This window comes from Quercus suber, unplaced genomic scaffold (genome assembly GCF_002906115.3).
Source record: "Quercus suber isolate HL8 unplaced genomic scaffold, Cork oak 2.0 scaffold_31, whole genome shotgun sequence".
Classification (NCBI taxonomy): Eukaryota; Viridiplantae; Streptophyta; class Magnoliopsida; order Fagales; family Fagaceae; genus Quercus; species Quercus suber.
In genome coordinates this window covers 1,848,094-1,871,636 of record NW_027069496.1, presented here as the reverse complement: position 1 = coordinate 1,871,636, position 23,543 = coordinate 1,848,094, and the positions used below count along the sequence as shown (strand labels likewise).

The following is a 23,543-nucleotide window of genomic DNA, read 5'->3' as shown; positions in this document are numbered from 1 at the left end:
ATGCCCAACTTTCAAGGACTTTGTACTTGAAGATATACCACTAAATACTAGATGTTCCATTAGTAAGTATCAATTAAGTTACAAGACTTTTATAGAATTTATTAAAGATAAATGTTACATACACAATATTTTCATTACAAATCTTTGGTGGTTTGTTGTTACTAGTTTGTTGTCCATTAGTAAGTATTGTGAAAATATTGTGAACATAAATTTCTCTTTATTATTTGAAAAGTTAGTGGAGGGTAAAAGAACTTACCTGGATATTCAATGGTAAGAGGCTTCGACAATAATGGACAAGTTTGATGTGGATGCTGTGCAATATATTCCATTCACCTTCATATTCAATTGAAGCCATGAGTCAACAAATAGCTTCCACGAAACTGAGGTTCCATTTTATTATTTCCATACAAACTTGAAAATGACTTTTGCATGTAGAGTTGTCCCTATCTTTGTTTCTTTCTCACTTGAACATCAATGAAAAATACAACTTGTCGTCCCAACCTACAACACGTTCAATTAAATGGCTAGTATCGTGTGCCACTAGGCCTTGTAGCCTAGTGGCTTTCGGTGTTCCTGTATACCTTGAGCTCGGGGGTTCGAGCCCCCGCAAATTTACCTAGCAAAAAAAAAAAAAAGGCTAGTATCGTGTAAGAAAATTTGATCGAATTCTTCGTTGCATTCTCACTTTATCTTTATTGCATGTAGAGTCATACCATGTAAGAAAAATTAATCAATTTCTTATTAAATTTAATGCGCTGAATGATTATCATTCTTATTTTTTTTAATTATAATTACTATTAAATGAATCAATAAGAAAGAGAGCTTGATGGGCCCAGTCACTATTCTTTTTCAAGCCTAAAAGCTATCAGCTTTACAAAATTAGCCCATCCGACTTATAAAAGTAGCCCATGGAAAATAAAATTATTTCATGTAATTCTTTATGTTTTTTCATATTAAGAATGAAATTTGTAACACTTTACTGATTGCACCATTGATTTTCTTCTTTTAATAGACTTGTATTGCAATGTATTAAAAAAAATTGAATTTTATGATTTTTTTTTTTCATACATTGGTCTCCTATTCACATTAGCTTATGAAAAAAATTATATCTATTTTAATTTAAAAACCTACTTTTTTATTTTTTATTTTACATATTCACTTTTCAAAACACATTACATCAGATTATCTACTTTAAACTATATTTCTTTAAAATATTAAATTTTCTTGATTTTTTTAGTAGTTTCTCTTTCTTCACAAATAACAATCAACATCCACTTTCTTCCTTCATTCTTGACATACATAAAAAAAAGAATAAAAACTAAATATAATATGAATAGTGCTAATGTAAATTTACATAAATATTGTAGCAACAATATGTAGTTTTACACAATTTTATATAGTCTGATGTGAGTGAATTTTAGACTTAATTAACTAAAATGTGATACTTTTTCTATTATACAAGCACTGATGCGAGTGCTTTGAAATTCTAAATCTTGGTTCATCCCTACATAAGAGTGACACATGTCATCTAACTTCAGAATTGGGCATTTACACTTTCTATCGTGTGATTCTGACTTTGCTGAGTCTCTCCAACTCGTTGTTTCTTTACAAATTCTTTTTATGTCTCTTTTCATTTCAGAATTGGGCATTTACACTTTTTTTTTTCTTTAAGCTCAAGGAGAGAACATAGAAGCTACAATGATAAAGATGTTCGCACATGACTTCCTCTCTTTGAGGAAAATGCAGAACGTGTGGGACACCCTCGGTGGAAAATTGCATTGAGGAAACTTCATGGAAGAGGGATCTCTACTTTTATTGACTATAGTATTGTGGTAATTCTTCTGTGTCATTAGGGTAAGTCATGAGTAAACTGACACTTTATGACTGCACTGTTGATAAAAATGTCTCCCACTGTAGCCACTATATTATTATTATTATAGTTCATCAAAAATATATATTATTATTATTATAAAATTAATCTAAAAGCATTAAAGATAGGCAATATAATAATTTATTTTTTTAAAATATATAACCATATAGATTTTATTTGAATATAAACTGAAAGGCTAAAATATTATCTTTTTCTTTACATTTTAGCAACAGTCAATTTTGCTATTGTTATTTTTAACTTATGGTCAATTTGGTCTCTAGTTTCATCCATTAACTACTAATAGAAAATGCTTATGTGGCAAACAATGTGCACTGTTGGCACACTTTAAATAAAAATTAAATTAGATACTAAAAATGCAACATCATCATTTTAATAATTAAAAAAATTCAAATAACAAGAACAAAAAAAACTACTATTAAAATCTTAATCTTTCCTACTAATAAAAAGGATCAACACATTCACTTTTTTTTTTCTTTTAATTTTTTTTCCAGTACACATTCATAAGGAATTGCTAAGGTGTCACCAATAACTGAGAAAGAGATTTCGCTTATATCACCAGTGATTCATACAATAGCTTGTACGGATTTTGAGTGTTGACCCTTGCCAAGATTACAAGGGTGTGTTCTATAACTCGGCTGGATTTGTAGAAAGGATTCCTTTGTACCTCAAAACCCATCAAAGATCAAACCCCGCACACTAATAGAGCTTCACTTGCTGTTTAGCCCTCCCGTTTTAACCTTCGCTCTAGTCCCTGCACACAAACGAATCCGAAGAAGAAAAACAAAATGACACAGAATCACATCTAGGAGAAGAAGAGGAAGAAGAAGAACACTCTGACCTGAAGAAGACTGCGATAGTATGGTGAACCTAATTGCAGGGTATCTATTTAGTTACCAAGAAAATGCAAGAAAGTTAAAAAGGAAAATTGAGAAAATAAAAATAAAAATAAAAATACGTTTGGTTGTCATGAAATTGTAAGAAAATTAATAATAATAAAAATTTAAGATTAAATTTGGTATAAAAAAGTATTTGTAAACGTTGATGTGGCTTGATTTTGCCATCTAAGCGCTTATGTGGTCTTTAAAATTTAAACATGTCAGCTTAATCATGCCAATAATGCATACCATTTGCCACGTAAATATTTTCCATTAGTGAGTTAACGGTAGAGACCAAATTGAAGGCAAATTAACAAATTAAAATAATGTGAATTAAATTGATTACTACCAAAATGTAGGGAACAAATTGATTGTAACCCCAAAATAGAAGGACCAAAATGATATTTTGACCAAACTCAAATCTCCACTTTCAAAATAACTAAATATTAATCCAAACTAAAATCATCATAAATTATAAGAGAGAAAGAGGAGACTTGTGATGGAGAATAAAAAAAATTATGCTGTGATTTTACATAGTTCTGATGCATCTTAACTTTTTAAAAAAAAAACCGTAAAATTTCATCAACTTAAGGGTTAAGAAACAATAAAAAAAAATCAGCAAAAGAAAGAAAAAGAAAATTTGTGAGAGAGAGTATTCAACTTTTTTTGGAAAGCTCAAGAAAAGAACAGAGAAGCTACAATGATAAAGATATATCTTACAGAATATTTTTGTTCCCACCTCTTATGTAAACATTATTTTTTTAATTATCAAGTGTTCCATGTGAACTCCCTAAAACAAAACAAAAAAAAAAAAAATAATAATAATAATAATAATAAAGTGGTCCTATTCAATACATAAGAACATTGACTAGATAAAATATTGTGACTTGTTACTCTCGTAACTTTGCCTTTAAATGGTCAAAAAAGATTATAAAGAAAAAGTAGTATATGATAATATATAGAGAATTAATAAAAAGTAGCCAATAGAATATGTTAATTATTGAATCATAATATTGTGCAACGGTGAAATTATTATAATTTTCTCTTTTATGCAAGTAATTTTATGTAAGCTTTATATAGTAAAAACCTCGTAAAATCGTAACAAAAAATATAATATGTTTTTTTTTTTTTTTGGTTGCTGGTAGAAATAACAAATCTTTTGAGTTTTGAAAATGTATTCCATATTCATGAGAAGAAAAAAAATCATCAAATTATACCCTAAAGATAAAGAAAGTAAAACTTTCCAAATGTAAAGATTGAAGGACAATCAAAATTCACAAGTGGCCGACAAAAAGAAAATCACTTTTGAATTTAGTCCGCATTTGGTTTCATTTGTCAAAAAGCAAATGATTAAAGGCCTACCTTTTAAAAAAAAAAAAATTGAAGCATTGATAATTTTGATAGAAAAGAAAACAAAGCGTGCAAAGAAACAGTACAGAAGAAAGAGAAACGTTGCACTTTTATTCCTCTCTTATTATAGGCCTCTCTCTCTCTCTCTGTTCGTCCTAAATTTTCCTACGAAACAAAAAAAAATTTCACACTCAAAACAGTTCCTCTGCAAAACCAACACTTTATAAAGAAAAATGTTGTGACCTGTTACCCTCGCACCCTGCATGAGTCCACAAATAATTTCAACAAAGCTGAGATTCCATTCCATTATTTCCATACAAACGTGAAAACAACTTTAATTTGCATGCATAGTCATCTTTATCTTTGTTGCTTTCTCACTTGAACCTCAATGAAAAATAGAACTTGTCGCCCCAACCGTACTTTATTGAAAAAGTACCGTGTAAGAAAAATTGATCGATTTCTTCATTGCTTTCATACTTTCTCTTTAAAAGTTAAAACACATACCTTTTACTATAAATAATAGAAGGTGTAATTTTTTTTTTTCTTTATTAAAAGAATGCTTAGAATATTTACTAAATACTAGCTGTTGCATCTGCAACTATGCCCAACTTTCAAGGACTTTGTACTTGAAGATATACCACTTACACCAATGTATTCCATTAGTAAGTATTAATTAAGTTACAAGACTTTTATAAAATTTATTAAAGAAAAATACTACATACACAATATTTTCATTACAAATCTTTGGTGTTTTGTTGTTACTGGTTTTAATTTAAAATTCTACTAAAATTACTTTTTTTTTTTTACCACCAATAACAGCTAGTAACAACCTACCTATTAGAATTTGTTGTAAAAGAGTGTTGTGAAAATATTGTGAACATAAATTTCTCTTTTTTATTTGAAAAGTTAGTGGAGGATAAAAGAATTTACCTAGATATTCAATGGTAAGAGGCTCCGACAATAATGGACAAGTTTGGTGTAGGTGTTGTGCAAGATATTCCATTCACCTTCATATTCAATTAAAGCCATGAGTCAACAAATAGCTTCCACGAAATTAAGGTTCCATTCCATTATTTCCATACAAACTTGCAAATGACTTTTGCATGTAGAGTTGTCCCTATCTTTTTTTCTTTCTCACTTGAACATCAATGAAAAATACAACTTGTCATCCCAACCTACTGATATGTTTGGATGTTGGGGGAAGGAGGGGGAGTAGAGTAGAGAGAGGGAGAGTAATTTAATTACCTTATTTGGATATTTTTTAAGGAATGAGGGAGAGGGATTTGGAGGGGTTTGGAGGGGTTTGAACTACTTCTAACCCCTCATTTTTAATTCCTCCAAATTGGAGAGATTTGGAGGGAAAGTGGAACATAAAAATGCTTGATCAAATGAATTATCAAATTTACCATTACCATATTAACAAAATTACAAATGAAAATACTAATTATTCCTCACCCCCTTACTAAATTTTAAAAACATCCAAATAAGGTAGAGGATAACCATTCCCCTCTACTCTCCTCTCCACTACTTTACTTCCCTCTAATCCCCTCTACCCTCCTCTCTCTCAAAACTTCCAACCATAGCATACAACACGTTCAATTAAATGGCTAGTATTGTGTAAGAAAAATTGATCGACGTTGCTTTCTCACTTTATCTTTATTGCATGTAGAGTCATACCGTGTAAGAAAAATTAATCAATTTCTTATTAATTCAATGCACCGAGTGATTATCATTTTTTTTTAATTATAATTACTATTAAATAAATCAATAAGAAATAAAGCTTAATGGGCCTAGTCACTATTCTTTTTCAATCCTAAAAGCTATCGGCTTTACAAAATTAGACCATCCGACTTATAAAAGTAGCCCATGACGAATAAAACTATTTCATGTAATTCTTTATGTTTTTTCATATTAAGAATGAAATTTGTGACACTTTACTGATTGCACCATTGATTTTCTTCTTTTAATAGACTAGTGTATTGCAATGTATTAAAAAAATTGAATTTTATGATTTTTTTTTCATACTTTGGTCTCCTATTCACATTAGCTCACGAAAAAATTTCTATCTATTTTAACATAAAAACATTTTTTTTTTCATATATATTCACTTTTCAAAACACATTACATCAGATTATCTACTTTACGCTATATTTCTTTAAAATATTAAATTTTCTTGATTTTTTTAGTAGTTTCTCTTTCTTCACAAATAACAATCACCATCCACTTTCTTCTTTCATCCTTGACATACATAAAAAAAAAAGAATAAAAACTAAATATAATATGAATAGTGCTAGTGTAAATTTACATAAATATTGTAGCAACAATGTATTTTTACACAATTTTGCATAATCTGATGTAAGTGAATTTTAGGCTTGGTTGACTAAAATGTGATACTTTTTCTATTATACAAGCATTGATGCAAGTGCTTTGAAACTTTAAATCTTGGTTTCATCCCTACATAAGAGTGACATATATCATCTTATTATTGTTGGTTCAACAAAATTTGTATCCAAATTTTGTCCTATGACTAAAAATATATGGATGATTTTATTAATCACCACGTGGTGATTTAAAAGAATTTTCCTTCAAACTAATTGAAGGTAAACTTCTTCTTTACTCTTTTCTTCACAATTTAATAAAGAGTAATGCTAAAGGCACAAACAATTTTACAACATTTTTACTAACTGCTAATGTGAGATTCTGATAAATTCTTACGGGTTCTCATCTAGACCCACCACTAATATTACACTAGCAATTTGTAATAAAACTTATAAAATAGTTTGTGGCGTTAGTATTTTTCCTTAATAAAATAAAGAATAATTTTCACAATATTTTGATAATAAAAAATGTGTCAAGCTGTTAATGGTAAGTAAAAAAGTGATATAAGATATGCAACTTAAATGGAAATTAGTAATAATTTATTGCTTAAAATTTGTTGTAAAAATATTGTTTATTATAGCCCTGTTTTTAAAAGTAATAATAAAAAAATAAAATAAAAAGTTAAAGCTGATTCTTTGTGTTTGACTTTAAGGACATTACCTTTCATTTAAGATTATTTTAATCTTTTATATGTATAGTTTCTCACTTTCAGTCTTTGACAGCTACAGGTTTGCATTAATTTTGTTTAACTTTTATATATGTTCGTATTTTACAAACCCTTTTTATTGTTTTTCAACCTACACGCGAAGTATACTTTTACGTACAAGAAGTTTAAGTGTAAAGACGCTTATATACTAAGAAACAATAAAAAATTCAGCAAAAGAAAGAAAAAAAAAAAAAAAATTGCGAGAGAGAGTACTCTCTCTCTCTCTCTCTCTCTTTTTTATTTTATTTTATTTATTTATTTATTTTTTAAGCTCAAGGACAGAACTAAGAAGCTACAGTGATAAAGATGTTTGCACATGAATGTGCATTGTCAAAAAAAAGAAAAGAAAAAAGATTCCCACTTTCTATCTTTGTGGAAAATTGCAGAACGTGTAGAACACCGTCGGTGGAAAATTGCAATAAGGAAAATTCCAACCACGCACCATTAAGTCATGAGTCAATTGACACTTTATAGCCACTATATTATTATTATTATTAAAAATAAAAAGGAATCACTATCTTTTGAATAGAATATATATATATATATATATTGTGAAAAGGAGCCACTATTAGCCATCCTTTCTTATTTCATATTGTAGTGAGCACGCACTACTTCTCTTTTTCCCTATCAATTCCATATTTCCAGTTTGATTTTTCCTATCTGAGATTCAATTCTAGTACACTTGTTGCAAATCATCATTCTTTCGTGAAATTTCCCAATCAAACGTACGTACTCAAAACCTTTCAAATTTAGTACCCTCAACTCATCCGTGTACCTCCACTCGAATTGCGAGCTTTCATTCATCTCTTATCATTCCTGTTAATTTCATCACATCTTTGATCTTTCTTACATTCTGCTCTTCTTTTTTCATCTTCTCAATCTTCAGTCAACAGATCATATCAATGGCTTTCTTGACCAACAAAGGAGACTCTTCTTCTTCTTCTTCGTCTACCCACCGATGGGACTATGATGTCTTCTTGAGTTTTCGAGGTGAAGATACTCGTAATAATTTTACAAGCCATTTATATAAGGCTCTGCGTGACCAGGGTTTTGACACCTTCATCGATGATAGTCTTCAGAAGGGAGAAGAAATTTCAATGGAACTTGTTAAAGCCATTGAATCGTCACTGATTTCGATTGTTATATTCTCTAAAAAATTTGCATCTTCTACTTGGTGCTTGAATGAACTCGTCAAGATTTTTGAGTGTAGGAGTAATGGCCAATTAGTTTTTCCAATTTTTTACAAGGTAAGCCCATCAGAAATACGTAAACAAGATGGAGAATTTGGGATTGCACTAGCTGAACATGAAGAAAAATTCAAAGATAACATAGAAAAGGTTCAGAGGTGGAGGAAAACTTTAACTGAAACAGCTAATTTGTCTGGATTTCCTTACAATGATAGGTAAGTATTTAATTAATGACTATTTTGGTGTGCTTTTATTAAGTACAAACTTTTAGTGTTTTTCTATTTATAAATTATGTCATCATTGCTAACATTAAAGATGGGAATGGTGGTGGAGCAAGATGGTAGGGACGATAAAGGTGAAAGGGAAGGCTTTTATTTTTTATTTTATTTTTAATAAATTATTATATTTTTAAAATTGGGTTGATGCCAAGGATCTTAGTCAATAAATTATCACAAGGCACAATACTATTAGATGAAAAGACCACTAAGTATTGTTGATGTGGTCTTTCAAGAGGATTGAATAATTTCTTTATATTCTAAAATCTAAATACTAAGGTAGTTAAGCTATAAAGGTTAATAGTAGAATTAGAATAATTTTAACTTGTATAATGTTATCAATTATGACAACTCTGTGTTGTTATATTGGTTTTAAGCTTTTAATGATTTTGTTATGACTGCTAACGAAAGTATTGTTTCTATCATATTTTATTAGTTTTTGAGAAAGTATAATTATTATCACATGCACCTTCCTTTCTTGCCGAACTTTGGCATTTGCATTTACCGTTCCCAACCCATTAACCTATCACTAAGTACACTTCCTTTCAGCACCAGATTTTGGTGATCACTTTTATGTTAACATCTTTCACGATTTTTCTATGTATCACACACTTCATCAATATAAGAATACCATATATATATATATATATATATATTAACAATTGAAAATTAAACAGATAAAATAATCAATGGTCATATTATACTTAATAAACAAAAATTTCTTCCATCAAACTTCTTTTATTTAAAATTAATAAATCTACCTTATTGCTACATCAGTGAACTTCACGTTGTGGTAGTAACATAGTGCACGAGTAACACACTTAACTCTTCATTGCATATCGTAATAATAGGTGTTAAGACAAAATATGTGGTGTAAGGTCTCAGATAAATTAGAAGATTGAATTGTATGATATTAGATTAGATTTATAGTTATTGTACTTAATAATAGGCAATATTTTATAGTCATCCGGTAACTAAATTGAAAAATCAATGGGTTAAAATCCAAAAGTGCATGTATATGGTCTATAATTACTTGATACGTAACTGTTTTATAATTTACTATTGGATGCTAAATAAATATTATGCTCAGAAAATATTTTTCATCCTGGGATTTAAGAAGAAATAAAAAATAATAATGAAGCAAATAAACAAATCAATAAGGTGGATTAACTATTAAGGTCTTTTTGCTTCTCTTCTAAAGGAAAACGTCTTTTGCCTAAAAAGCTATTCAGACCTTTTAGCAGTTTGCTTGGAATTAAGGGGTGACACTGTGACAACCATTAATCAATATAAGCACTAAAAAAAATCCTAAAATGAGCACCAAAAATTCCACCAATATGACACCCCTCTTCAAATTGCTTTTAGTTTTACCTTTTAATTTTTAAGATGACCTGTTAATTGCCTTAATGAATACAAAATTTAAAAGGAGTATATCATTATTTACAAATTACAATTTTCTGTCCTATAATATAATTACAGGGAGCCTTATGCATTTGTGGTAAATAGGCTGTGAGTTTTTTTGTGCCTTAGTACAGACTATTAGTCTTGCTTTTCTTTTATGATTTCGGTTGCACCTTTTCTTTAAATTCGCTTCCATTACGGTTCACTTTCTCTTCCTCAACTAAACTATTGTTACTTCTTAAAAAAAAAAAAAAAAAAAAAAAAACAAAACCTAAACTATTATTAACACTACAAATAAAAAATGATAAATAAAACAAAACTGTTGCCCTCAAATCTCCAACCCAGAGATGCCCTCTATACCTCTTCATCTTATCCACCGCTAATTATATTTGTTTCCATCCCAATTTTCAATTTTTCACAACTTTATCTCTCTTTTTCTCTCACACAACGATTATTCATTTAAGCTTTTCAATGTTGTATCTACCCATGAACATTCTAATTACAATCCACCCCATCATCCACAACAAATCATTTTGGTTTGATATTGACTTTTCTCCACAAAATTACAATCACCATTTTGAGAAGACATGGATTGTGTTTTTCAAAGAATTTTGAAGTTAAGTTGGCAATATGATGATCTAATCTTTTTTCCTTTTGATCTTTTTCCTTTTTCTTTTTTGAATTCTTGCATCTAGAATTTGCATGTTGTTTCTGTTTTTTTCTCTCTCTAATTTTCCAATGTATTGACTTGTGTAATTGTTAACTAACTTTTGATTGTTTGAGCTGCTTTATTTGGCCATCATTGTTGTTGAATTTCTCATTGTTAACTGACTTAGATTTGATAAAAAAAATAAGCTTGGGTGTTTCTTTTTATTTTGAACAAAATGGTGGATTTATAAATATTTGTAGAGCAATATTGATATCATAGTAGTCTCTAAATCTTTAGTGTTACAACTTGCAATTTTGTTATTGTTGCATCCCAGTCTCAAAACCTTCCATCAGATTTCTTGCTTCTCTCTTAGCTTTCTTGGTAAGCTAAGGTGAAATACTTAGCACATGTGCTCTTGTAATAGGTATTTGATAGTCACTGATAAAGAACCTATGGTGATATACTTAGCATAAGCTCTTAAAATGGGTATTTGGTAGTCACGGATAAAGTAGTGATTTTTGGTACAATTGCTTAAATGTTTGCATATCTAAGTATTTTATGTTACTCCTTAGTACTAGTTGGAGTGTTGTATATCTTTGATGGACCATCTTCTTAGGAGCTTGAACTAAATAAAAAAAATGGAAAACAAATCAACTTATTTTGGATGTAAAATCTGCTATTTAAATGTCAAATTGTTATTACAAAGAATTATTTTATTTTCCTTTAGGGTGTACGAGACAAATGCAATCCAAGTAGTTATGCATGCAACATTGGAATATAAATCCTCTAACTAACTCTTTTTTTTTTCCGCCATTTTTTGTTCCAACAATCACAACTGGCCATGTATTCACTTGACCTTCCTTCTAAAATAAACAAAGTTAAAAATGAAAAAAAAATCTAACACATGGCAATTCAAACGGATAGAGGATTGTATTTGTGATATAGAATATAATTTCATATGACATTTGAATGTATAAATTTAAAACTTAAAAGTTTTCCGTGAATCGCATTGGTTAATCACTAGTATCATATATAATAGATGGAGGAAGTTACAAAAGATGATATGTGTCATTGTTTTATGCATTGTCAAAGAGACACGTGTCACTATTATGTGTATCCACCAATTGTAGGGACCCAAATTTTATATCATATATTATGTACAGATAGATAGATGCTAGAAATAGAATAATTTTAATTCACATGATGTTATATATTCAGACAATTAAAAATGAAAAAAAAAAAATCTAACACATGGCAATTCAAACGGATAGAGGATTTATATTTTTAATATAGAATAAAATTTCATATGACATTTGAATGTATAAACTTAAAACTTAAAAGTTTTTCTGTGCATCGCATTGGTTAATCACTAGTATCATATATAATAGATGGAGGAAGTCATAGAAGATGATATGTGTCATTGTTTTATGCATTGTCAAAGAGACATGTGTCACTATCATGTGTATCCAACAATTGTAGGGACCCAAATTTTATATTATATATTTTGTATAGATAGATAGATTCTAGAAATAGAATAATTTTAATTCACATGATGTTATATATTCAGACAACTTTTCTTTCAAAAAATAAAAATAATTCTGACAACTCTTCTTCTTTCATTAGTTAGAAACTTTTAAATGGTTTTGTGACCACTAAATGTGCGTTTGGATACCGCTTATTTTATTGAAAACTGAAAACTGAAAACTGAAAACAATAAAAAAAAAAAAAATAAAGTTACTGTTTGAGCTTTGGTTACTGTTCATATGCCTGATTGCACTGTTCATATCCCATGAACAATGCAACAGGCGCTGGACTAAAAAAGAAAAAAAAGCCAAAAACACAGATTTGGAAAACGCAAACGCCAAATCCAAACAAACACTAAACGTCCAATTTTGAAAGTATACTTTAAAAAAAATCATTTACCATATATTCTACTATTAAATTGTAGAAATAAAATAATTTAATGTTAATGTTACAATTCAAGAGTTTCTCCCATTTAATTTTTAGACAATTTTTTTACAAAATTTCTTAATCTCATTTATTCAAGTATTAGAAATGAGTTTCCAGTAAGTGGGTCTCCTCAATCCTCATCACTAAAAGGGAGTTTCTATCCAACCATTTGCTAAAAGCCTAGATCAAATTTTCTAGCCAAAAGAAGAAGAATAATGTGCCAAAATTAATGATATTTCCTAATCTTTTGAATTTCAATGCCACTTAATTTAAATAGCAATATGTTAGTTGCAATGCACAAAACTAGACATATTGAATTTAGTTCATCTTCATATTTATATTTACAACTAATCCAACTCATTATATCTTTCTTATGCTCTATGCTTTGCAGTTACACCGAATCTGAATCGGAGTTTATCCAAAGAGTTATAAAAGAGATATCAAGGACTAAATCAAATCATGAGCCATTATTTGTTGCTAAACATCCAGTTGGAATAGATATTCGAGCGGAGGCCGTAGAATTGCTTTTAGATATGGAGTCAAATGATGTTTGCATGGTAGGAATTTGTGGTATTGGGGGAATAGGTAAGACTACGATCTCGAAAGCTGTTTATAACAGAATTGCTCATTGTTTTGAAGGAAGCTGTTTTTTAGAGAATGTTAGAGAAATGTCAAAAATAATTGATGGCATAACTCAACTACAAGAGGCACTTCTTTTTAAGATCTTACGAGATAGAGATTTGAAGGTGCACAATGTATTTGAAGGTATCAATTTGATAAAGAAAAGACTTCATAGTAAAAAAGTTCTTTTAATTCTTGATGATGTGGAAGACTCAAAAGAGGTAGAAACTTTGCTTGGAGAATGTAACTGGTTTGCTTCCGGAAGTAGAGTAATTATAACAACAAGAGACAAACATGTACTAACCATTTTGGCAAGAGATCCTCGAATATATGAGGTTACAGAATTGAGTCAATGTGAAGCTCTTGAACTTTTCAAACGGCATGCCTTCCAAACAAGTAAATATGGGGAAGATTGTTTAGAACTTGCAGAACATATTACAAGTTATGCCAATGGCCTTCCATTAGCTTTAGAAATAATTGGTTCTGATTTGCGTGGAAAAAATATACATAGATGGAAAAGTGGATTAGAAAAGTATAAAAACATTCCACATGTAAAAATTCACGAAATACTAAAAATAAGTTATGATGGATTGGATAAAACTGAAAAGGAAATTTTTCTTGATATTGCATGTTTTTTTAAGGGTTACAACAAGGAAGATGTTGCAAATATATTAGATTCTTGCAAGTTATATCCAGACTATGGTATTGGAAATCTTATTGATAAGTGTCTCGTAACCTTGAAATATGACGGTGTGTCACGGTATGACTCTTTGTCAATGCATGACTTGGTACAACAAATGGGTAGAGAAATTGTTCAACAAGAATCAAAAGAGCTTGAACAGCGTAGTAGAATATGGCGTTATGAGGATGCTCATAAATTACTAACTAGAAATATGGTATACATTCTCTGCTTCTCCATTTTTTCAAACTATTTCTTTATTGGATTTTCCCTTTACAATATTGAACAAAACATAATTTTCTCAATATATGTTTTGTTTAAAGTTTCAAAATCTTTATACTTTTGTTGAATTCTATTATGAAGTGTGACTAATTTTTTGTCTTAAGCAGGGATCAAATAAAATTCGAAGCATAATGTTGCTCTCACCTGAACAAACAGAGGTGTCATTGAAAGCTAAAGTTTTCAAGAGGATGAAAAATCTCAAATTTCTTGTAGGCAATGTACATATTGGTGAAGCACTTGAATATCTTCCAGATGAGTTAAGGTTTCTTGAATGGCGTGAATTTCCTCTATCCTTATCTTCCAAATGTTGCCTTCCTCAACAACTTGTTGTAATCAAGATGTCTAAGTCTAACATTATATTGGGGAATGTATTCAAGCAGGTATAAGTACTAGTATTTATAAATTTTAATTTCTTTAAATGTTATTTTTAAAAGCTGTCGAAGATAAATTTTGTTTTTGTTTCTTGATTTTCTTTTCTAAATTTTTCATAGGGGTTCCAGTATGAATGTTTGAAAATGATCAATCTAGAATCTAGTGAATTCATTACAATATTACCTGACTTGTGCTGCCCAAACTTAGAGAGATTGGATCTTGGCGATTGTAAAAATTTAATTGAGGTTCATGAGTCCATTGGATTTCTTGAGAAGCTTAAAGTATGGAATCTTGGGGGCTGTTCACAACTTCAAATTCTTCCAAGTACGCTCATGTTGAAATCTCTTAGATATTTTAATCTAGTTGATTGCTCAAGGCTTGAGAAGTTCCCCAATATTCACCCAGAAATGAATTGTCTAAAGCAATTGGATTTGAGATTGAGTGGTATTAGAGAATTGCCTTCATCACTGTTGTATCTGACTGGACTTGAGAGTTTATACCTACTGCACAACAAAAAGCTTACGAATTTTCTAGTTGGGGCCAATAAATTACAAACGCGGGAGGAAGAAGATATTCCTTCTGCCAAATTGAGACTGGAGTGCAATTCCTTTATTAACTTTTCGGGACCTACTGGGTTTCTGTGCTTGAGAAGCCTGAATCTTATCCATTTGAGAAAAGTTGAATTAGATGATTCTTGGATGCAGCCCGATTACTTCCCAGTATTGACAAATTTGTATCTTTCTCATACTGGTATTGTTACCATCCCAGAAAGTATTAGTAGATTTACTACATTAGAACTACTTGAAATTAAAGATTGCAAAAAGCTTCGGGAAATTCCGAGACTTCCACAATCTATAAGATATGTGGATGCAACGAATTGCAATCGGCTGGATACACGATCATCAAGCAGATTATTGAATCAGGTATCTCTCTCTTTCTTTTTCTCTCTGAAGTTTAAGTTATAAAGAAAAAATTTATGTTAAACTTCAATTTCTTGCAGTTTGGAGAAATTCTAGGGATTCTACCAAATACAATCGCTCAAGCTGCAACATTCAATGAACTTGGATTATACGGTTATCTTATACTACCAGAAATTGAGATTCCAAAGTGGTTCAAATTCAACCATCATCAGAGTGTTGGAAATTCCGCATCATTCTTGGTTGGTCCCAAATTTTCAAATTTGGTTGTTTGTATTGCTTTTCCATCAAATGTTGTGAACACCGATATAAGTGGCTTTTGGTCACTTACAGTTTCCATCAATGGTTGTGAAAAACAAACCGTATGTTTTCAGGATGTTAGTTATGATAGTGTATGGTTAACTTATGGGAAAGTGTATGGATCAAATCAATCTGAAGAGAATCGCATTGAGATTGAGGTTATACTTGACAAGAGATTAAATCCTCATCCTATTCCTCCAAATATGATGAGGATTTATGTAGAATGCATATGTTGTCCTCAGAAACCCAATATATCTCCTGCCTCATCTATGGATCAATGTGCTTTCAACAATGGGGAAGAAGATTCAGGCCGTGTTGGAATCCGACGCCGACTGCGGAAAAGAAACCGTCGACCAACCCATGCTAGATGTCCCCAAAAACACTACCTGTCCAGCTTCGGACGGCTTCGAATCCGATACCGACTCTGGAAACCAAGCTCCAAACCCTGGAAACGGCGAATTACCAATGGGTTTCATGATCAGGGTTCATCTTCAATCCCCAATGCCTTTTCAATGATGATACCAAGACCAATCCTTCTCCAACGTCGTAATCCAACTTTGAAGAGAAGGTTTGCCTCTTTCTATTTCTCTAAATTTAAAGGCTTATTCATAGGATTATAGCTCAAGTATATATTGTGTTTCAAGTAAATAATTGCAAAATCAAACTGTTGGGCTATGTAATTATTATTTATACAAGAAGCATTTAATTTCTTTATTTCTTTTTCAATGCAGATGATGCCTTGTTGCTATTGAAGTAATTGGTAGGCCTAAGATCTCTTTTCACCTTGCAATTTGATTTTCATTTATTATAATATTTGTCTTTTTGTCTGCTTCTGGTGCATAATTTCTTCTTGTAAGATTTTCTAATCTACAATTTTACCAAATAATGAGCATGCTCACTGATTGTTCGAAACTAAAATTCAAGTCAAGCACACAACTGTTCAATGAAATGCTTCTTTAGGATATTGAACCTGTTTGCTTAGATGACCTATGCTACACATCAGGCCAATTGTTTAGGTTTTATTTTAAATTTCTACAAAAATATTTCTGTTTGATTACTTATTTAGTTTTGCTTTTCTCCTGGGTTTTTAAATTTTAATATTGTTAACTCTCATAGATGCTTCTTTGCTTTTGTTGATTCACTGAATAATATAACTTAGATTGTTCATAAATTTATTGAAAGATAAATGACATTGGACAAGGATGCATTGAACTGATTTCCAGGAGAAATGTAAATTAAAATTTGCAATAAGCGATGGCCCCAGAAGCCTTTTCTTCTGCAGAACCTGCCTTGAGAATGGGGCTCACTTCTTCATATTATTCATATTAAATTGGTTGAGGTTGAGGAATTATTGAAGCACATATTTATTTGCTTGTTTCTTTCTTTGTTAATTAGGAATATTTGAATTAATGATGATGTCACACCACAACTTTGTCAGTGTTGAGATAACAACTGTACCTACTGACAAAACATCTTTATCCCTTAAATTTTTGTGCTTAAAAGTGAGTCTCTAAAGCTTTAAATTAAATTCTCAAAGTAGTTTCGAGTCATGCTGTTGCCATTGGAAAACAAGAAAATTCAAAACCTTATTTTCTAATCAATTTGTTTTGGACTTGAATTTTTGAAGTTTACAAAGCAATTTCATTTGAATTTTTGAGCAAACAGGTTCTAAACTCTCTCTCTATTTTAGCTTGCAATCTCATTTTCTCATCTATATTATGTAACTGTTAGAGCTTGGTGCTGTTGATTTTTTTTTTTTTTCCAATTTTAGAATCTCTATATTTGGCTGAGAATCTAAAAGCGCTTGGAGGATTTTGAATTCTGTGGTTTTTATTTGAATTTTTGCTTGAATAGAGTATTGAATTTGAAATGCTATGCCAAAATTGGATGTGAGAAGAATAGGTTGGTGAAAATTAGGGCTTACATGTTATCTATTCTATGAGCAATCCATGGAATTTTAAACTTGCTGTAATTTGATTTTTGTTCAGAATCCCATGTCCTTGGCTAAATCTTATTGGTGTAGAATTTATTGTTTATAGTATATGTTTAATGGGTGATATGTGATCAAGTTAAGAAATCTAGTTGTGACATCCAAAATTTTAGCCCTTAGGCTGTAAAATGCTTCTAAATTTACATCAGTCAAGTGCCAAACCACAGAGTGGTATTACAGGGTTGAAACTTAATGCTGATCTTAGAAGGTTTGTAAGAGATAAGAATCCAAATAATTATATATATCCTTCCAATATTTTCTTTTTCATTTGGCTTAGTGTCTACCTGTCGTTTTATGAATTACAGCTTTTGTCATGATTATGGTTCTTTGAATTCTGTTGAAATTCAGTAGTGAAGAATTGAAGATGTCCACCCAGTTTCTTTGTACAAGACTGTCTCATGTCAATCTCAACAAACCTGAATGCCATATAGTCATGGTCCTGCCTTTTTTCATTCCTGCTCGTGTGCATGTGATGGACATCTACCTAGTTTAAGGGAACTTGTCAATGTTATGTTAGAAGGACTATAAAACTTTTTCAGTACTTTGGGCCACCTGCAAGCATGCACATGCCACTAGTTTAGGAGGTGAAAAGGTCAAGTGGGCTGGGGTGTGGTTGGGGAAGGTTGAGGTTTGAATCTTGCTTTGCAACAAAAAAACAAGTATAACTAGTATGTGGCTCTTTAATCTTTTAAATTACCAATACTTTGAATGGTTCAATTATTATTGTTTAACAACTGAGAACCAGATCAAGTTTATAGTTCTTTTTACCTTTGTCTTGTGTGTTGGTTATTTTATGAATTTTTTGAGCTATATATCTATGTTTTGTGAGTTCTTGCAGAAAATCCAAAGTAAATTTAGAAACAAATACTCTTTGCTAATAACATAACAAAAAGGCATCTTTTGTTTTGCACATAATTTCTTGTTGAAAAGTGACTAATATAACAATTGTGGTTAAGGAGAAGTGGCCTATATATAATGGCCTTCAAATGACCGAGTGAGCTCAGTTCATGATCATTATATTTATATTCTTGAGGGTAGTAAATCTGCTTTAGTTAATTCTCAAGGAAAAGATTTGTTGATTAAATACTTTCTTGCTGATGGGGCCTTTGTGTCTTGATTTTTGTTAGTTAAGGCATTAACTGTTGATGGTGGAATGGAACATCCTGATTGTTGTTGCATGTTTGAGTTACCTAATTAGTTCTTCATTGGGTTGGGACTTGGGACTGAGATTTTCTATGCTTTTTAAAGCTTAATTAAAGAGAGATTGTGTTTCAGCCAAATTCATTGGATAAAATTAAATAGTGTATCTACCTTCTTACTGACTATCCCAACCATTTTGCATAATTTGATGGAATTTGTAGGGAGCTACAGTGACGTTGACAGAATTGGGAAAATATACTTAAGCTTTCTCTGCTTCAGGACTTGACTAAGGTATTTTCATGCTTCCATGTTTGAAATTTTTATGAATTTTATCTACAATAAACTGGACATGGTGCTTTAACAAGGCTTCCAAGATAGTTTTTCCGCTGATCTTTTGACTTTCGTGCACCATAGGTGAAACCAAGTGACCCTGATATTTTCCATTTGCTTGGAGAAGTCAAATACGAATTCAAAGGTATGTGATTTACAGGTTGTCAGTTGTATGCATCTATGAGGATTATTCTTAAATCAAAATTGGTCAAGATGCCTATATAAAATTTGATGTCCATCCCAGCATCTTGTTTGATTATTTGAAGGATGTCGTTCTTTTATCAAAATATACTTTGATAGATTAGTCTCTTTGTGACAAATGTATGTTTACTTATTTAGTATCTTGCTCTTATTTGATGTATTTGTTCTTAGGGGTGTAGGTTATGAAATAATTGCATGGTGGATTTGCATGGGATAATATTTATTTTTAAAATGTCTTGTTGAGTTGTTTGTTAAGGTCCTAATCTATATAAGGTTTCTGAGTGTCTGATTCGAGATAGCCAAGTCTCCAGTAGAAGAAGAATTTAAGAGGTTGAGAAGAGAAACCAGAAGAAGATGGAAAAGAACTAACTTCAGTCTTATTGCTTGCCAATCTTTCATACATGTACCATTCCTATATATCCCTCTGATGCAGCTCACAAGTTGGTTCTAACTAATGAACTGCCTTAACAGTATATTTACAATTAACATGTGCCTGGTACAATAGCTCAAAATCTCTTATTCACTATCTATCATTGTTTTACTCCTGGTTAAGCCAATTTGGAAAGCAGTGCTAAGCTAAATAATGTGGCAATCTTGACCTTGTCCATGTTTTCCCTCGTCCTCCTTAAAGCATTACTATCTTTCCTTCAAAAAATTCGTCTTCTTCTCTTGTTTTATCTTAACTTTTGCAATTATATTAAATAATTTATATATGTCCTCTTCTCTTTCAATCTGTGCAACTTTCAATTGCTTCAATCAAAAACCAAAAGTATCGGTTCCACCAATACAATCTTCCCCTACTGCTTATTACAGTATTACTAACTAGTATCATATTGATGTTTTCAGTGGGGAAAATGATGGAGAAAGAGATAAAAAGGTAAGAACTAATTTAATAAAGGTGGCAAGGAAAAGTCCTAGGAAAGGCCATGATGCAAATGAACTAGCTACTGCAGTTTTAATTAATATTCAATTAATCGGATAGAATTCTTGTAGTCCCACCAGCATTGTGTTAAAACCATATACATGTATGCATAATTTAAATATACATATATGCAGTAGGCCCATAGTACTACACTTTGGAGAATTAGACAATATCACTGAGCTATTGTGATTACAAACTCACCATTAGACAATAACACAAAGCCTACTAAAATTGGATGTAGAAAAAAATTGGTGTCATTTTCATAAGAAGAACTCTATCTATCATGATGGATTAGTGTGGTTGACACAGGTTGTTTATATTGCAGGGCTGTCATGCTTCATTCTTGTTAGATAGCTGTGGAAGCATATTCAATGAGAAGAGGTCAAATCCTAACCAGAATTCAAAACGACTAAATTACTCTTAGTCAATACTCAATTCTGAACAAATTTTCAATGTGATATGATGTAATTGGTTATAGGTTTGATGATTTTTTTTTAAATCCAGCTAGCGAAGGAATTATACCTATGGCTAGAAGTGTTAGAAACAATGGAGCTATTGCAAGAGAACAGTCGGCTAGAAGTGCTAGAAAGAATGGAGCAATTGCAAGAGAAGAGTCTACTGGAAGTCCTAGAAAGAATGGAGCAATTACAAGAGAAGAGTCAGATGGAAGTGCTAGAAAAAATAGAGCTATTGAAAGGGAAGAGTTAGCTAGAAGTGCTAAAAATTATGGAGCTATTCCAAGAGAAGAGTCGGTTGAAACTGCTAGAAATTATGGAGCAATTACAAGAGAAGAGTCTGGAACAAGTGAAAGTGGTGGCTCATGAGTTGGTAACTAAAAAAATACATTTTTTAATTAAAATTCTTAGGTTCTTTTCAATCACTATAATTTCCATTCTAATATTTGCAACCATTTATAGTTGACATGTGTCTATCAATATTTTTTTGGCTACACAGGAAATAAGAAAGGGCGATGGGCTACGCGGAATCTAAATCTTGCAAAACTTTTTTCGAAGGAAAGGTTCCCTATCATATGGAAAAAGGGAAGACTAGTAGGGAAATACTCTATAGTATTCAAATCGGAGTGTACTGCCCTTGTTAGGCGGATTAGTATGGTTCCTTTACAAGTCAAAGATTGGAGAGAGGTGCCTCATCAAAACAAAAGAAAGCTATTTGATTATATATTGGTGCGTTATATAAAAGTACTTTGAAATAAAAGTTTACTTTATAATGAACAAATGTAATCATTATTAGTTTAAATGCTTTGTACATCCTAGTATTATTTTAAAACGCTCAATGAATTCCCATAGGAGGGGTTGATTCCTAGCCACTAGTTGAATCAATATGGCTGGTTCAAGTGTTTTCATGTTGAGATAAGGTGCTTAAGGCTACCTAATACAGATGCATTTGTGACTGCTTTAAGAGCAAAGCAAAAGTACACACCAAGAATTAGCATTTGATTGTGCAATAGAAGTTGTAAGCATCACATGCTTTATAATTTTGATTACAATTTATTGCATTTGAATGGCTCTTAACTTTTTTGTAATTCTTGTTTAGATGGTGATAATTGTAATTGATCATCATAAATGACTGATTTTGTCATCATCATTCAGATGATCTTTCTAGCTTGTCTTTCAAATACTATATGGGTCATTTATCTTCTCTTGATCCTTTGCACATTTATTTTTTGAAAGGAATATCATGGATCAACTATTTATTAATGGGACTGGGTTTGCCTTATTTAATGGCATGACATCTATGTGAGTGTTTGATTTTAATGTTTCAAGTATCAAGGAAAAAAAATGAAAGTAAAGAATCTTATTTTAGCAATTCAAACAAGTTTCTTAGCTGATTTATACCTGGATGGTGGTGTGGATCTTTCAATTTCATCCAATTCTAAGTTCTAACACAAAAACCCATTTCAGATTTCTTAATTTGGTGAGGATTATAACGTACTTGATTTTGGTCTATCATATTTTTAAATTTTCTTTCTTAGGTTTTTGAACTTTTCCCTCCCATTTGTGTGAAATGAAGTAAGAGGAAGGCTCTTTGCTCAAAGTGAGAGAAAATTTTATGAGATATTACCAAATTATACAAAAATTGCATTGTTTATTCTTATATTTCAAGAATAAAGTAGATAACATCTTTATTCCGTTATATATTGTTCTTTAAAATTTCTATTGTTGATGACTGACATGAATGTATATTCTTATGTTTATTATTGATGGATAAACATACTAGATAGAAGAGAAAGAGTGATAGAACTAGTCACAAAGGTCAAAGAGTGATAGAACTAGTCACAAAGGTCCTTCACCATTTTACACTACCATTCAGAGGAAAAATTTTATTCCCATGGTCAAATATAACTAACCCTGATATAGATTTCCTTGCCTTTCTTCCATGTAGAATTTGAATTTCTATACATAACCAAAGTTAAGGGAATCTTGATGTTCAATGTTTAGTGCCAATACCTTGTTGGTCAATTGGTATTTTGTATCATACATGTTCCCCTACAAGAGAGGCTAAATGGGATTGAGCAATACTACCCTTTCTCCACATAGCTTAGCAGCACCTTGTGGCAGAGGGTGGAAAAGTTGAAATGGCAGTTGCTTGTGTGATGGTGGCTGGGTATGATGTTTTTAGCGTAGGGGTAGAGATGCTGATTGATGTAAGCATAAAAGCATGGGTATGATGTAGAGTGGTAAAATTTTATTCATGATTTTTTACATCCCCTAATGCTTGCAGAATGGTATCAAATACTGGAGAAGATGAAGTTTGATTTTGAATACTGTTATGTGCAAATTAGTTTGGGGTTCTGAAATTTTCCATCTTAATTGCAGAGAAATCGGACATTCATGGAGGTCTAATAAGCTCAGAAGAAGATATTGGGCACTCCATCAAACTGTAAGACAAGAGTCAAGACCTGTGTGGTTGCTAGAGGGAGGTCCAAGAACTATTGTTTTTTATAAAGTCAAGACCTGTGAGGTTCTTAATTCTTAGTGATATTCTTGTTTTGGAAGTCATAAGTTTGCCGCAATTTGCTTAGATTCTTGTAACAATGAGATGGCTGTTTGTTGTGTTCCTTGCCAATCAAGGCACAAAAGTTTGGTTGATCTGTGCTTTTAAATC

General features: G+C 31.1%; 1 protein-coding gene across 8 annotated transcripts in view; it reads left to right on the top strand.

The window, feature by feature from the left end:
- Positions 1 to 7,765: 7,765 nt before the first annotated feature.
- The window catches only part of LOC112005336 (TMV resistance protein N), a 35,968-nt gene continuing 20,190 nt past the window's right edge, over positions 7,766 to 23,543 (top strand). For 3 of the 8 annotated variants that reach the window (XM_065770450.1, XM_065770449.1, XM_065770451.1), the window contains exons 1-5: positions 7,766 to 8,603; positions 13,055 to 14,180; positions 14,353 to 14,625; positions 14,737 to 15,540; positions 15,618 to 16,402. In XM_065770450.1, the coding sequence (XP_065626522.1) occupies positions 8,104 to 8,603; positions 13,055 to 14,180; positions 14,353 to 14,625; positions 14,737 to 15,540; positions 15,618 to 16,402 (3,488 nt within the window). In that variant the 5' untranslated portion in view covers positions 7,766 to 8,103. Of the gene's footprint in view, positions 8,604 to 13,054; positions 14,181 to 14,352; positions 14,626 to 14,736; positions 15,541 to 15,617; positions 16,403 to 16,565; positions 16,595 to 18,477; positions 18,493 to 19,185; positions 19,256 to 19,378; positions 19,440 to 19,485; positions 20,373 to 20,742; positions 20,799 to 20,921; positions 21,246 to 21,371; positions 21,745 to 23,254 lie in introns of those variants that run through there. The other 5 variants (XR_010627782.1, XR_010627783.1, XR_010627781.1 and 2 more) reach the window with 5 other exon arrangements.